The following is a 13447-nucleotide window of genomic DNA, read 5'->3' as shown; positions in this document are numbered from 1 at the left end:
ACTTCTCAGGACGAGCTGTCCGAGGGAGCTTCCTTTGCTCCTCCCAGGATCGCTCTGCTATGTGCTATCGACGGGTCGGATCCAAAGGTCATCGAACCCGTTCTGGAAAAGGTAAAAGCTGCCGCCGACACTGATCCTGTCCTGAAAGAGCTTCGAGAAGTGATCCTCAACGGTTTTCCGAACGAATAGTGCAACCTTTCGCTGGCTCTTCGACACTTTTGGCGCATTCGGCATCATCTGGCTATCGACGAAGAAGACGGGATGATCGTCATGGGAGCCCGAGTCGTCATTCCAAAGGCTTTGCAAAGAGATTTACTGCGCGACCTACTGAAAATGCACCAACCAAGGCACCACCAAACTGCGACAATGGGCACGACTGTCCGTCTTTTGGCCCAACATGCATGCCGAAATCGTAAGTCTCGCCGGAGCATGTGAGGAGTGCATCTCTCGCCTTCCATCACACCCACCTGAACCTCTTCAACCTCATGAGCCAGCTTCTCGGCCCTTCAAACAGATCCATGCGGACCTCTGCGAACTCAATGGCCTTCATTTTCTCCAAGTCTATTCATACAGCGGCTGGCCTCATGTCGTCTATTTTCCGGACGCCCACATTTCCTCCAAGAAAGGCATCAACGTCGCCAGGGAGCTGTTCATCAATGTCGGTGTGCCCGTTAAATACTGGTCAGATGGTGGCCCTCAATTCCCTTCAGCAGAATTTAAACAATTTTAAACGAATGGGAAGTATCACTCGGAGTGTCTTCCCCTCATTTCCACCAGTCTAATGGAATCGCGGAAGCCGGAGTGAAATCCATGAAAAAAGCTGATCGCCGGATCCTTCACATCCGGTTCATTCGACCCCAACAAACTTGGACAGTCACTTCTCCTCTTCCGCAACACCGCCATTTCCGGTGGTCGGTCACCAGCCCAAATTGTCTTAAATCACCCCATGCGCGACTTCCTCCCAGCCCATCGCCGTTCATTCGCCGCCGATTGGCAGAAAGATGCTGACGTCCGTTAAAAAAGGGCAAGACGCGCGAAGGAGCTGAGGACAGAACATTTCAATCACCGAGCACATCCTTTGCCGCCTCTCCAGGTCGGCAATGCAATTCTAATCCAGCACCCGATCTCGAAATGCTGGTCAACACCCGGCATCATTGTCGAAGTCGGACCGAACCGTGACTATCTAGTCAAAACTCCAGCTGGACGTGTGTTCCGGCGAAACCGGCGATTTCTACGTCGTCGAGTTCCAGTGATGCCTGCAGCCGTAGTGCCACCAACCGCACCCGCACCCCCAGCCCCTCCGGCAATCCCTGGACAAGCGGTCGCTCCGTGTCCGGCATTGGATCCAGCTCCGGTTGACCAAGGTGGAGAGGATCCTCCTCCACAACGTTCAGTGCGGGCCCCGAAGCCATCATCTTCGTATCCTCCCCATACATGGTCGAAATAATGCTGTGTACTAGACATTAAGCTGTCATCTCGTTTCACTTGTCAATTACCACTGCTTAATCGTCTATTAAAAAAAAAAAAAAAAGGGACGTGGAATGTGTTGCAACCCTGCATCCTTCAGTCTTCTCACCCTCAGCTCTGTTTCCCGGGGTCAGTCGCCATTTCGTTGTTTCATAGTGAAGGTCTCGCCTCTCACTCGACTCAGACTTAAATACATTGGCGTGTATTCAACAGCCAAAGTCATTGGTAAGTTAACAATATTTATTTATGCTGATAAGCAAGTTCACTTACCTTTATGACTTCAAGACTTCCACGAGACGAATGGAAGAACACCGTGGATATACTAAACGTTGTCCGTGATACACGTGGCAGTGTCGTCAAAGTTGTTCATGATGAAAACAACGAAGTAGCTCAAATTCTTATCCAAACGAAGGGACAGTGCGAGTTATTCAAGAAATTCGGCGATTTGGTAGAGATCGATGGGACTTACAGGGTGACCAAAACCAGCATGCCACTATACACCATTTTAGTCGAAGACAATTTTGGCATTGATCAATCTATATGCTACATTTTTTGGCGAGAAGAAACGACAATTAGCATCAATACCAGTCTTCAATTATTCGCCGAGGTATTAGTTCTAATATTCAAACGTAAACGATTAAAAATTCAACCGTAATTTAAAATCTGGCACAATGACATCAACTAAACGAAAGTAGTCCTTACAGATAAAGACTGTAAAGAGATGAATGCAGTTCAGAAGATTTTCACTTCTGCAGTTTTGTGATTGTGCCTTTTCCATGTGTTAGCAGCTGTAGATAAACGTCTTTCTCAAGCGAAGTTACGCAGGAATCTTCAGGAAGAAATCTACAAGAAATTTGAGGAAGCCGTCTACGCCACTTCAGAAAAAAAATCAGAAAAAATTATAAGAGACTGTGAAGCATTCCTTTGTGGATTAGGTAACAATATTTTTAATTTACTGATATTTTCCATTCTAATCCAGTCTTACGTAGATGAGGATGACGAAGACGGAACATACGATGGACTAGGACACTATTTCAAAACACACTGGTTTAATATAACTGAATATTCGGCCATGTTTTTTCGGCGAGACTTGCTCACGTTGGGCAATAACACCACAAACAGGATCGAACGGTATTTATCCTAACCTATAGTGATGATACATCACAATTAAGTTCTTTCCCTATTTAGGTACCATTCAACTTTAAAGAAAAACTTACGGAACCGTAAACTCAGATTCCCCGAGTTAATCCAGGTATTGCTTGACATTAGTCAATTGAGGGAGTTCGACCGAAAAAAGAAGGGTAATGAAATGAAGATCCGGTTTCCTGTTCAAGAATTGAATCCTGTTCTCGAAAGATTGTGTAAAGTGTACACGCCATACGCGGTGGATCGTGTAGTTGACCAACTTGCGGCAACAACTACATCCTACAACATAATTAAGGTAAATTCGTTATCAATGATTTAGCCACTCAGACTTCTTAATTACCTACCCTTGCAGGACAGGAACACATATATTGTAGCAAGTCACACTGGGCGCTACACTGCAAAAACGGATCTGACCGAGTGCTCTTGCACGTTTTTCCAGAACTTTTGTCTTCCCAGCAGACACCTACTATTTCTGTCCGAAAAGGAGGAAATCGCCACAATGTTGGCGAACCCATGGAAGAAGTTAATCTTCCAAGATTTCAATATATTTTTCTTTAAAAAACCGGCAAATTTATTTTTATAAATGGACCGGCTCCAGCGGTGGACAAAAAGCATACCCTCAAGGGAATGGTTTTTCTTCCGCTGCGGTCATAAACTTGAACGTGTTAGCGGTCGAACCTCGTTCCCTTTTGGCCTGTAGGAAAAAACACGGCCGCACTCGTCAGACCTATGAACAAGAAATTTATTATATATTTATTACATCCTCCTCTTGAGCACACACACACACAAAATCCCTCCCATTATCCCGTTGGGTTGTCTTTTTAACCATTATTGAGCATAGTGTGGTAAAAAGAAATGCCATGGAGCTATGGCTGACACACACCAAGCGGCAAGCGGCTGAATAAACGGAGTGTAATAAAGGTTAAGCAGTCCTGTTGACCCATCCACTTATGCCAAATATCAGCGATAGTTCGGAGCTATTCCAACCATTTTCCAAGTAGTTTAATTTATCAATATGATATAAAAAGTAAGCGTTAAAAAAGTATTACGGCCGCAAAACAATTATGTCTTAAATAGATAGATAAACTATATTGTAGCGTTCACGCATCATTGTAAGAAAACTCTCGCTATCCGTTATAACTGTAATGGATAGAAAAACGACCGACGGAAGTGTCATTCGAGTGTCATCCGATAGCTGATGCATCGGATTCGCCGACTGACCCTTTCCCACGCCTAAAAGACTATAAATGGGACTGTAGTGTAGACCTTCGTGGTCAGTAGTTAGATAGAACAGTTATGTTTACTTTGTGTAGTGTTTGAGTGTTGAAGAGATTGAATACACCGATATTGATTCACCGAACCCATCGGCGATAACTCGTTACATGGTGGAGATGCAGGGTAGACCTTCCTGGTAAAATAAGGTAAGATCATTGTGCTTGATTCTGAGTTGTTAGGGGACGAAGTGAGAGAGTAAGAAACTAGGAGGCAGGTGCTGTTGAGAGGTCCTTGGAAGGTGTGACCAGCGGGTATTGGTACCTTAAATTGCTTGGGTATAGGACCACAGATCTGGCCGAGCTTCTTATTCGGTAACGTCCACAACTCAAGCAAGAGAGCAGATCTTGTCTTGTTTTATGCGGGTTAGAATAGGTCTACCGGGGGGTTCGTCGATCCTGAATGATCGGGTGTAGATGAGTACTGGTCCACTGCGGCAAAGTAAACGGTTAAGGGGGATTGAAGCGTCACCCGAGGGCGAAGTAAGGGAACGTAGGGGGGCCAACGTAACGGAAGCTCAAACGGAAGTTACGACCAAAGTTTGTGTTAGTACTGGGACGCAAACCTCTCTAGCGATTAGTAACCCCGCCCCGAGCCTCGGAGCTGAATCAGGGAATCTGGTTGGGAGTTCTCGAGAGAGGGCGAATCGGGGGTGCAATTATCGGAAGTTCTTGCTACAGCGGAGGCCGAGAGACAGCGGTCTAGGGGAACGGACGGTCGTAGATCCAGACGACTCAGGAGAAGAGGCGGGCGCAAGAGAGCGATCCGCTACCTATCCACCCCTGCCAGGTAGTAGGACCGAGAGTAGGCTTAACTTGGTGGAAGCGGGGATAGAAGGGGCCTACTACACGGAGTCACTTCAGTGGGATTCCGGCGACCTACGAGAGGACGCGGTAGGGCTCAGAGCGACTTCCGAGCCGGAAGAGGGCGCCAACCAGGAGGACTTGGATTGGCACGGTTGGAGAAGCCGACCCATATCCTCGAGAGAGTCATCACTTGCAGAGTCGGTAGACGAAGAGGAGCTTGCGAGTGAGTCGTCAGGCAGTTCAGCGGGTTCTCGGGCCACGTCACCAGTAGTCATGGCCCAACGACCACCTGCTCCCCAATTGAAGTACCGGGCTCCTCCGATCTTCTACGGGAGGATCAGGATGCAGTGGATTGGCTAGAGCGTTATGAGAGATCGGCTCTGTATAACCGGTGGGGAGCAGCTGAAATGGCCGAGAATTTTGGGATGCAGCTGGATGGAGCAGCTAGGAAATGGTTTCTCTGCTCAGGAGCGCCGGCGGTGTGGCGGGATACACCGGCAGTGGCAGCAGCACCGGGGGTGGTGGCTGTGCCTGGGGCGGACGGACTACGAACGAGATTTCTTCGCGCCTTTCAGCCACAACATTATGGCCGCTATCAAGAGGCAAAGTTACGACAGCGGAAGCAGGGGATAGACGAATCAGTGGTGGAATACTTCTACGACGTCATCGATTTGTGTCGGAGGGTAGACCCAGGGATGTTGGAAGAGGCAAAAGTGGATTATCTGTTTCGTGGTTTGAAGCCTACCCTTGTCGAGAAGATCTGGGTCACTAGCCCGAGAACTATGGCGGAATTTTGGACTGCGGTGCAGCTGCACACGGAAGCGTCGGAGTTAGCTATTCGACCAGAATGGGCTGTGAGCGTGTTGGGACCAATGAAGGGGTTACCTCCTCCAAAGGAGGAAGCTGGGACCGAATTGAGAGACCTGGTGTTGGAATTGAAAGCTGAGATCGCCGAGTTAAAACGCGTGTCAGAATCTCCTAGGCAGGAGGGTGGACGGGGAAACTCGGGGCGACCTCAAAATAATGTGTCGTTCGCATCTCGGACTTCGGATGGGAAGCCTATCTGTCATAATTGTGCCAAAGCGGGGCACATTGCTCGTTTCTGTAGAGCGGAGAAGGGCCAAGACCAGAAAAGTACGGCCCCGAAATAAGATGGGAAGGGCGGTCAGGGGAGTGATCGTCGAGACGAGGAAGAGAACAGATGGAGAAACGATCGGCGCAAGGAAGATGGAAAGGCCTGGCAGGCTAGGTGACGGGACTCCGAAGAGGATGACCGGAATACCGTGGGTATGGTGTCGGCCGACGAAGACGACTCAGGAGAGGCGGCCATACTGCTTATCGACTCTTCCCGCCTGATAACCGAAGAGGTAGTGTGCCGAGGAATAAGGATCAAGGCCGTGATTGACACCGGAGCGGTGGTGTCGGTGGCGTCTCCGAGCTTGCAAGAGAAACTAGGAGCTCGTCAAATGGGATGGGACGGACCGTCTGTAGTCATGGTAAACGGCCAGAGAGCTCCCCCGCTAGGAGCTCTCGAGCTAGAAATCGAGCATAGAGGAATGAAGGCCAGTGGAAAAGTAATTCTATTGGAAATGAGAGGGATTGAGTTACTGCTGGGCAACGATTTTTTGAGCCAGTTCAAGCGGCTCCAAATAAATTACGTCCCAAATGGCGCTGAATTATTGCTCGGAGAGTTACTGGTGAACGTAATCGAAGAACAGGAGGCCGTGAAAGCACCTAGATTGGTCATGAAGACGGGTAGAATGCTTCCGCCCAGAGCCATTGTTCCGGTGGAGATAGAAACCACGACTCTCAATGAAGCAACGTGGATGATTGAACCTTCGGAACATCTGGCTCAAACCAAGGGGCTGATGGCGGGTAAAGGGCTGGTGTCTTCGGATCAACCGTTAGGACAAGTGTTGATGGTTAACTTAACCAATCGGCGCGCCTATCTAAGGGAGGAAACCGTTTTGGGGCAGATGGAGACTGTGGAACCCTCCATTGTCGCAGTGGATGAAGGGGAAACGCCAGATTCACTCGGTGACGATGTTGGGGAGGACTCAACTGAGTCAATAAGCGACTCAGATTCTACGCCGAGAGTGACCTCTATTCCTCGTCAAGCTTTTCGGGCTCAAGTAGCATCGACGCTTCCCCCTGCTGATGTGAAGAAGATGGTTGAGCTACTCGAGGAATTTGACACTAGTTTTTTGTTGAAGGAGGGAGAACTGGGGGTGTGCAAGATTGCAGAGCATCGGATAAATACTGGTACAGCCACGCCAGTACATCAGTCTCCCTACAAGAGTGCTTGGAAAGAGAAGGCTATTGTGCAGAAACAAGTGGACGAAATGCTGAGCAGAAGTGTAATTGAACGTTCAACAAGCCCGTGGGCATCACCTGTGGTCTTAGCGAAGAAAAAGGATGGAAGTTGGCATTTTTGTGTCGACTATCGGCGCCTCAACGCCATATCCGTAAAGGATGTTTACCCGTTGCCGAGGATCGAAGAGACGCTGTCTCGGATTGGGAACGCTAGCATCTTCTCGACGCTGGATCCGGAGAGTGGGTACTGGCAAGTAGCACTAAACGAAGAGGATAAAGTCAAGACGGCGTTTGTCACCCCCGACGGGCTTTATCAGTTTCTGGTTATGCCCTTCGGGTTGGCCTCCGCACCGGGGACGTTCCAACGCATGATGGATTTGGTTTTAACCGGTCTGAGATGGACGATTTGTCTCGTTTACCTGGACGACATCATCATCTACGCGGCTGATGCGGAGGAACACTTGGTGCGAGTGCGACAAGTGTTGACCGCCCTGCGGAAGGCCGGGTTGAAAATTAAGTTGGTGAAGTGTCAGTTTGGGGCCAGCGAAGTCAAGGCTTTGGGCCACGTCATTAGTGGGGATGGTTTTAGGCCTGACCCAGAAAAAATTAATGTGGTCGCAAACTTTCCTTCTCCGTCGACCCTGTGTAAGCCAAGTGAACAGTTGAAGTGCGTACGTAGCTTTGTGGGACTTTGCTCGTATTATCGCCGGTTCATTCCTCAGTTTGCACACACAGCCAAACCCCTGACGGACATGTTTAAAAAGGGTAGTTGCTTCGTGTGGGAAGGGTCGCAAGAAGTCAGCTTTGAGCTGATGAAGCAGGCGCTAGTGAGTGCGGCCACTTTGGCCTATCCCGATTTTACAAGGCCGTTCGTGATACACCCTGACGCCTGTGACTACGGTTTAGGAGCGGTGTTTCTTACAACGCGTAAATAACATTGAGTGGCACCTGGCCTACGCGAGTCGCCTCTTGTCTCCAAGTGAGTCGAATTACTCGATCACGGAGAAAGAGTGTCTCGCTTTGGTTTGGGCCGTGAAGAAATTCCGGACTTACATATGGGGAATGGATACTTTGGTGGTGAGCGATCACCACGCTCTGTGTTGGTTACTCACCAAGAAGGATCTAGCCGGACGTTTAGCTCGCTGGAGCCTACAGCTTCAGGAATTTCTTCTACGGATCATACACCGAAATCGAAGACTTCATACGGATGCAGATGCGTTTTCCCGCTATCCGGTCGACGCACCGCAGGAGCTCGACGAACAGCTGTATTGTACTCTAGCTGCCTTCAGTATTGAAACTGAAAGTAAGAGTGAGTTTCAGCAAGCGCAGCAAGTGGAGTAGGACCAAGTCTTCGCGGGGCTGGAGAAAGGAAGAAAATACAGCCAGTATCGCCTTAAGGACGGTCTGCTGTTCCAGACCAAGGTCGTTGACGACGGCCTCCTACTAAGGCTAAGTGTGCCTCAAACCTTTAAAAACGAGATAATGCGCTCTTGCCATCATGACATTACCGCCGGCCACCTAGGTGTCACTCGTACTCTTGACAAAGTGAGGGGTAGATATTACTGGTGGGCCTTGGCCGAGGACGTGCGTAATTTTGTGCGGGCGGGTCGGGAGTGCCAGTCCCGAAAACCAGTCTACCAGCGACCAGCGGGGTTTATGGAAATTCACAGAAGTGAACGTCCATTTGAGAGACTGGGAATGGATATTCTGGGACCTTTTCCACTGTCCAAGACTGGGAATAAAAGTATTGTGGTAGCCGTAGATTACGTCACCAAGTGGGCGAGGACTCGAGCTCTACCTTCAGCAGATGCGTCGGAGGTAGCAGATTTTTTGGTGAAATTTGTGCTGTTAAGACATGGAGCTCCACGCCAGTTGACGACCGACCAGGGGCGTTGCTTCACTGCTGAGGTAACTCAAAAGGTGTTGCAGGCCCTGGAGACGAACCATCGTACGACAACGGCTTATCGTCCCTAGGCAAATGGTTTGGTGGAAAGGTTGAACCGCACCCTAGCTGACATGCTGTCCATGTATGTTAGCTCCGACCATAAGGATTGGGACGAGTCGTTACCTTTCGTAACGTTCGCTTACAACACCAGCCGTCATGAAAGTACGGGACGCACTCCATTCTACCTGGTGTACGGAAGAGAAGCTGTTCTCCCCATCGATGGCGCTCTGAACGCGGATCCCAATTTGGTACACCCGAGTCCATTAATATGTGCCCCCTCGGAATGGCGGGAAAACTTTAGCACCGCTGTAAATTTCGAAGACGGATAGTATTTTGCAGCGGCATGAATAATAGCTGTGTTCCGGTATTGTTGGTCCCCGAAAATTAGGTAAAAATATGGTTTTCGAAGCAACCAGAGGTTGGGGAAAGGGATAGAAAAACAAAAAAACGAAAAAAAAAATGAAAAGGAGTAACTGTCGTTTAGTTAAAAAAAAATTTTGTTCAGTATTAGAAATGGCAAGGGTATTAGAACACGTTGGATGATTTATCGGGCCTTTACCCGAATTACATCGTGACAGTTATAGATTATCCCCAGCAATTCGTATAGAAATAATAAGACTATACAGGAATAATTTTGGAAGTGCGAAAAGAATCGCTAAACATTTAAATATCCATAAGGTATCGGTTGTCCGCTGGATTGATCGTTACAAAGAAAGAAAAAATTTAGAACCTAAATTTAATGTTAATGGTCAGCCTAGACATACGACGGAAAACGAAGATTTTTTATTAGCTTGTTCAGGTTTGAAATTTGTTATTTAAACTTATATTTTATCAGTTTTGACGATTTTTTTTATCCGCAGCGGTTCTTAACAATTTCAGAAATTCTCGGGATATTGCGGCACATGTCAGACTTGATCATTTATCAAAGAATTCCATTACGAGGCGGCTGAACAACTGTGGGATGAATTCACGTATTGCTGCAGTTAAGGACATTCTAACCGGTGAACATCGAGCAGCATGCTTACATTTCGCAAGGCGATACGTTCATTACCCATTAGAATTTTGGCGATGGGTAGTTTTCACGGATGAAAAATCATGGTCATCGGCCGCGCACGGACAACTCAGGGTTCGCCGATCAGCCAACGAAAGATTCGATCGGAAAAATATTTATTCGATTAAAAGAAGCGGCAGAACAACGGTAAGCGTTTGGGGTGGGATGTGGTTGGGTGGAATAACGCCACTTTATCGCGTTACCAACAATTTAACTTCGGCTCAATACATATTACGTATTAGAACAAACTTTATTACCCTACGTGCTGGCGGAGTTTCCAGGTGTAGACCCCGTTGTTTTCGTCCAAGACAAGTAATACGCTACTACTTTATGTCATTTTACTATACTAATATTTTTGCATTTAGTTCGGCAATTCACAATGCACGGCATACTAGAGAATGGCTAGCTTTGCATCCACAGCTCATTGCCCTAGATTGGCCGACGAAAGGTGCAGATACGAACCCGATTGAAAATATTTGGGGTTATCTCGTCTGCAAATTAACGAAATCTAGAACCGGAGACGGGTTGCCGTATCACGCGCGTGATGCCAACAACGCTAATTTGTTATTTGAATTAGTGCGCAATGAATGGGAAAAACTTGCTGATAACGAGAACATTCTTCAACATTTAATTGAAAGTATGCCAGAACGTCTTCAGAAGGTTATTGATGCTGAAGGTGGATGGACAAGATATTAACAAATAAGAAAAAAAACAGAAGCCTTATGACAAGCTATACTTTTTCTATTATATTGAAATAAAATTCTTTTGTTTTTCATCAGTTTTCGTTTTTTTGTTTTTGTTTTTCTATCCCCTTCCCCAACCTCTGGTTGCTTCGAAAACCATATTTTTACCTAATTTTCGGGGACCAAGAATACCGGAAAACAGCTATTATTCATGCCGCTGCAAAATACTATCCGTCTTCGAAATTTACAGCGGTGCTAAAGTTTTCCCGCCATTCCGAGGGGGCACATATTAATGGACTCGGGTGTACCTCCACCTAACCGGGATCCATCCGAGTGGGGGGTGGAACGTCTTCAACAGGCCCGATTGAAAGTACAGGCTCGCGCTGCTGCTGTGCAGCGGAAGCAGAAAAAAAAATTACGACGAGGGCCGGAGGGAGGCGACGACATATCTGCCTGGAGAAGAGGTACTCATCTACAAGCCTATCAGAAAGGTAGGAAAATCTGAGAAGCTTTTACATCGTTGGTTGGGACCGTACACGGTCGTACGACAGACCACTCCTAGTAACTACGAGCTGCGGCTGGGACGAACGGTTAAAACCGAAATCGTTCATGTGGAACGTATGAAACCGTTCGTCGATTGCGTTAGCATTACGCCGCCGGAACGAGAAGCTGCCGTTGGGAGCTCATCAGGAGTCCGTAAACCTGAACCGAGAGGAGTGAATCGGAACTCTCCGGCTGACACTCCTGCTGCACGTGATGGGCCGTCACATGCTACAGCCATCGCACCCGAAGGCGTCGGCCTTCGACGCTCTACGAGAATACGGGCACCGAGGAAAACATTCTTACTGGCTTTCCCGTTGATGTTTTTACTTACCGTATTGTCAGGTCCGGGTCCGGTAGCTGCCAGCGAAATCGTCGCCTATCAAGGGGTGATCTTCAAGTCGGAAGGAGACTTAGCCTTTTCCGACTCGGAGTGGGTCGTAGTGACAGATTTTACGTTTGATCCAGTCGATCAAGTGGTAAAATCGTTATACGAGTGGTTAGACATTCGAGTGAATGCCATGTCCGATCACTACGACGGAGTTAAATCACAGTTTAAACAGGCATTGCAACAACATGTGAAAGAACGGGCACAAGAAGAATTGTTGAAATTACGGAAGGTTCATCAGCGCTGGAATGAACTAAAAACAGCCGTCGGTGGGCAAGAGGCCAGAGTGAAACGTGGCCTAGTGAATGGAGGAGGTCGACTTCTTAACTGGCTTTTTGGGGTCTATACCCAAGAAGATCTTGAACACGTGAATGGCCGGATCAATAAGCTTTCGACGGAGACAACATCCATTGTGCATGCCCTGGAAGTTCATGCTTCTCTCATTAACGAGACGCTGTGGGATACTAAGGCAAGTGGCGACGCCGTAGCCGAGCTACAGATAGCTTTTGCAAAAATTGAACGAGAAGCCTGGAAAATGGACAACAAAATGGACGGGGGGGGGTGAAAGAGATCGAAAGGCAATGGATTGCTACCACGAAAGTTGGAGATGCGTTCCGTCAAATTGGGTCCGCCGTGGGATGGATCGAAGAGGTGATGGATAACTTTGCCGTTGGATTGGCTGCTATGGCTATGGAACGTCTACCAGCTACCCTTCTTCCCCCGCAAGTTCAAGCCGCCCTGAAAGAAATTAAATCTGTGCTGCCGTCAGGATGGTCCTTGAGTCCATCCATTCAGAAGGGCGATGTCTGGAAGGTGTACACTGAAGCTAAAGTAGTCGTGGCTGCGGTTAATAATGGTCTTAGAATTTTTATTCATTTACCTGTTTTTGAGTTTCCTTTTCGTTTTACACTCTATAAAGTAATCAGTTTGCCGCGCCCTATAGACAATGCCACACAACGTGCACAATTTTATCCTCTTCCACCATTTCTTGCAGTAGCAACTGATAGACAAGCCTTTGTAGAGTTATCAGCAGACGATGCATTTCGTTGTTTAATGTCACCGGCTTTAATTTGTCCGATAAGTTGCGCTATTAATCGGAAACACAGGGAACCCGGGTGTGCAATGTCTTTGTTTGTAAAGGACGAGGCCCTTGGTCGCACCCAGTGCACGACTCATGTTTCACCTTGGCTTGGCCAACAAACTGTATATCTAGGCCATAGGAGGTGGGGTTATTCAACTACTGAAGATACAAAAATAACAATAACTTGCCCGCAAAGTCGTGAAAAGGTTAACACTTTAATTAGAAGAAAACCTTTTGATGTCTTTGAAGTTCCAATGTCGTGTACCGCACACCTGGATAATTGGATTTTTCAAGCAAGCCTTAGGAAGAATGTCAAGTATGCACTGAACAACGCGTCACTGCCGTCGCTCACTGAGCTTGAAAAAGTAGGGCAAGTTTTGAAAGCGCCCGAGGCTAGTGAGACTATACTAGAAAGGGAGGGGGGGACAAGAACCCAGAAAAGCCAGCCGATACTGACGCGCCGTGCGATGATTCAAGGTCGCGTAGCCCTCATGGGGGAACATCTGCGTATCATTGAGGAAGAAGAGAAAGCTAGATTGGGCGCGGGGCAACCCGAAACAGTTCGGTACCCGTTTGAATTAGTAGCAGTTATAGCGATTTTATTCTTTGGTTTGGGAGCAAATCTGTTCGTTTATTTGCGTCAAACCGGGGCAACCATAAAAGCCTTGACTCAACGCATAGTCGAATTGGAAGGTCGGTTGACTATTCCTGAGGCCGAGGTTGAAGAGCGTTTATAACTGTTACCCGACCCGTTG

General features: G+C 47.8%; 2 protein-coding genes across 2 annotated transcripts; both read left to right on the top strand.

The window, feature by feature from the left end:
* Positions 1 to 946: 946 nt before the first annotated feature.
* LOC116928921 (protein translocase subunit SecD-like) lies at positions 947 to 1447 on the top strand. The gene is given in 1 exon segment (XM_032936057.2): positions 947 to 1447. A coding segment is annotated over 1 exon segment (501 nt).
* A 7255-nt stretch (positions 1448 to 8702) lies between these two features.
* On the top strand, positions 8703 to 10707 carry LOC123475357. The gene is made up of 5 exons (XM_045177954.1): positions 8703 to 8912; positions 8979 to 9277; positions 9591 to 9748; positions 9810 to 10047; positions 10366 to 10707. Exons 1-5 carry the CDS (start codon positions 8703 to 8705, stop codon positions 10694 to 10696), a joined length of 1236 nt encoding a protein of 411 aa, XP_045033889.1. The 3' UTR covers positions 10697 to 10707.
* Positions 10708 to 13447: the final 2740 nt, after the last annotated feature.

The sequence above is a fragment of the Daphnia magna genome, linkage group LG8 (assembly GCF_020631705.1).
Source record: "Daphnia magna isolate NIES linkage group LG8, ASM2063170v1.1, whole genome shotgun sequence".
Lineage (NCBI taxonomy): Eukaryota > Metazoa > Arthropoda > Branchiopoda > Diplostraca > Daphniidae > Daphnia > Daphnia magna.
This window is presented reverse-complemented; position numbering and strand designations above follow the sequence as displayed.

Coding starts and splice junctions, on each gene's coding strand:
- LOC123475357 (XM_045177954.1), top strand. CDS start 8,703: ATGGATATTCTGGGACCTTTTCCACTGTCCAAGACTGGGAATAAAAGT. Junction 9,278..9,590: donor GTAAATTTCGAAGACGGATA/GTATTTTGCAGC, acceptor TAATTTTGGAAG/TGCGAAAAGAATCGCTAAAC. Junction 10,048..10,365: donor TTCACGGATGAAAAATCATG/GTCATCGGCCGC, acceptor TTTTGCATTTAG/TTCGGCAATTCACAATGCAC.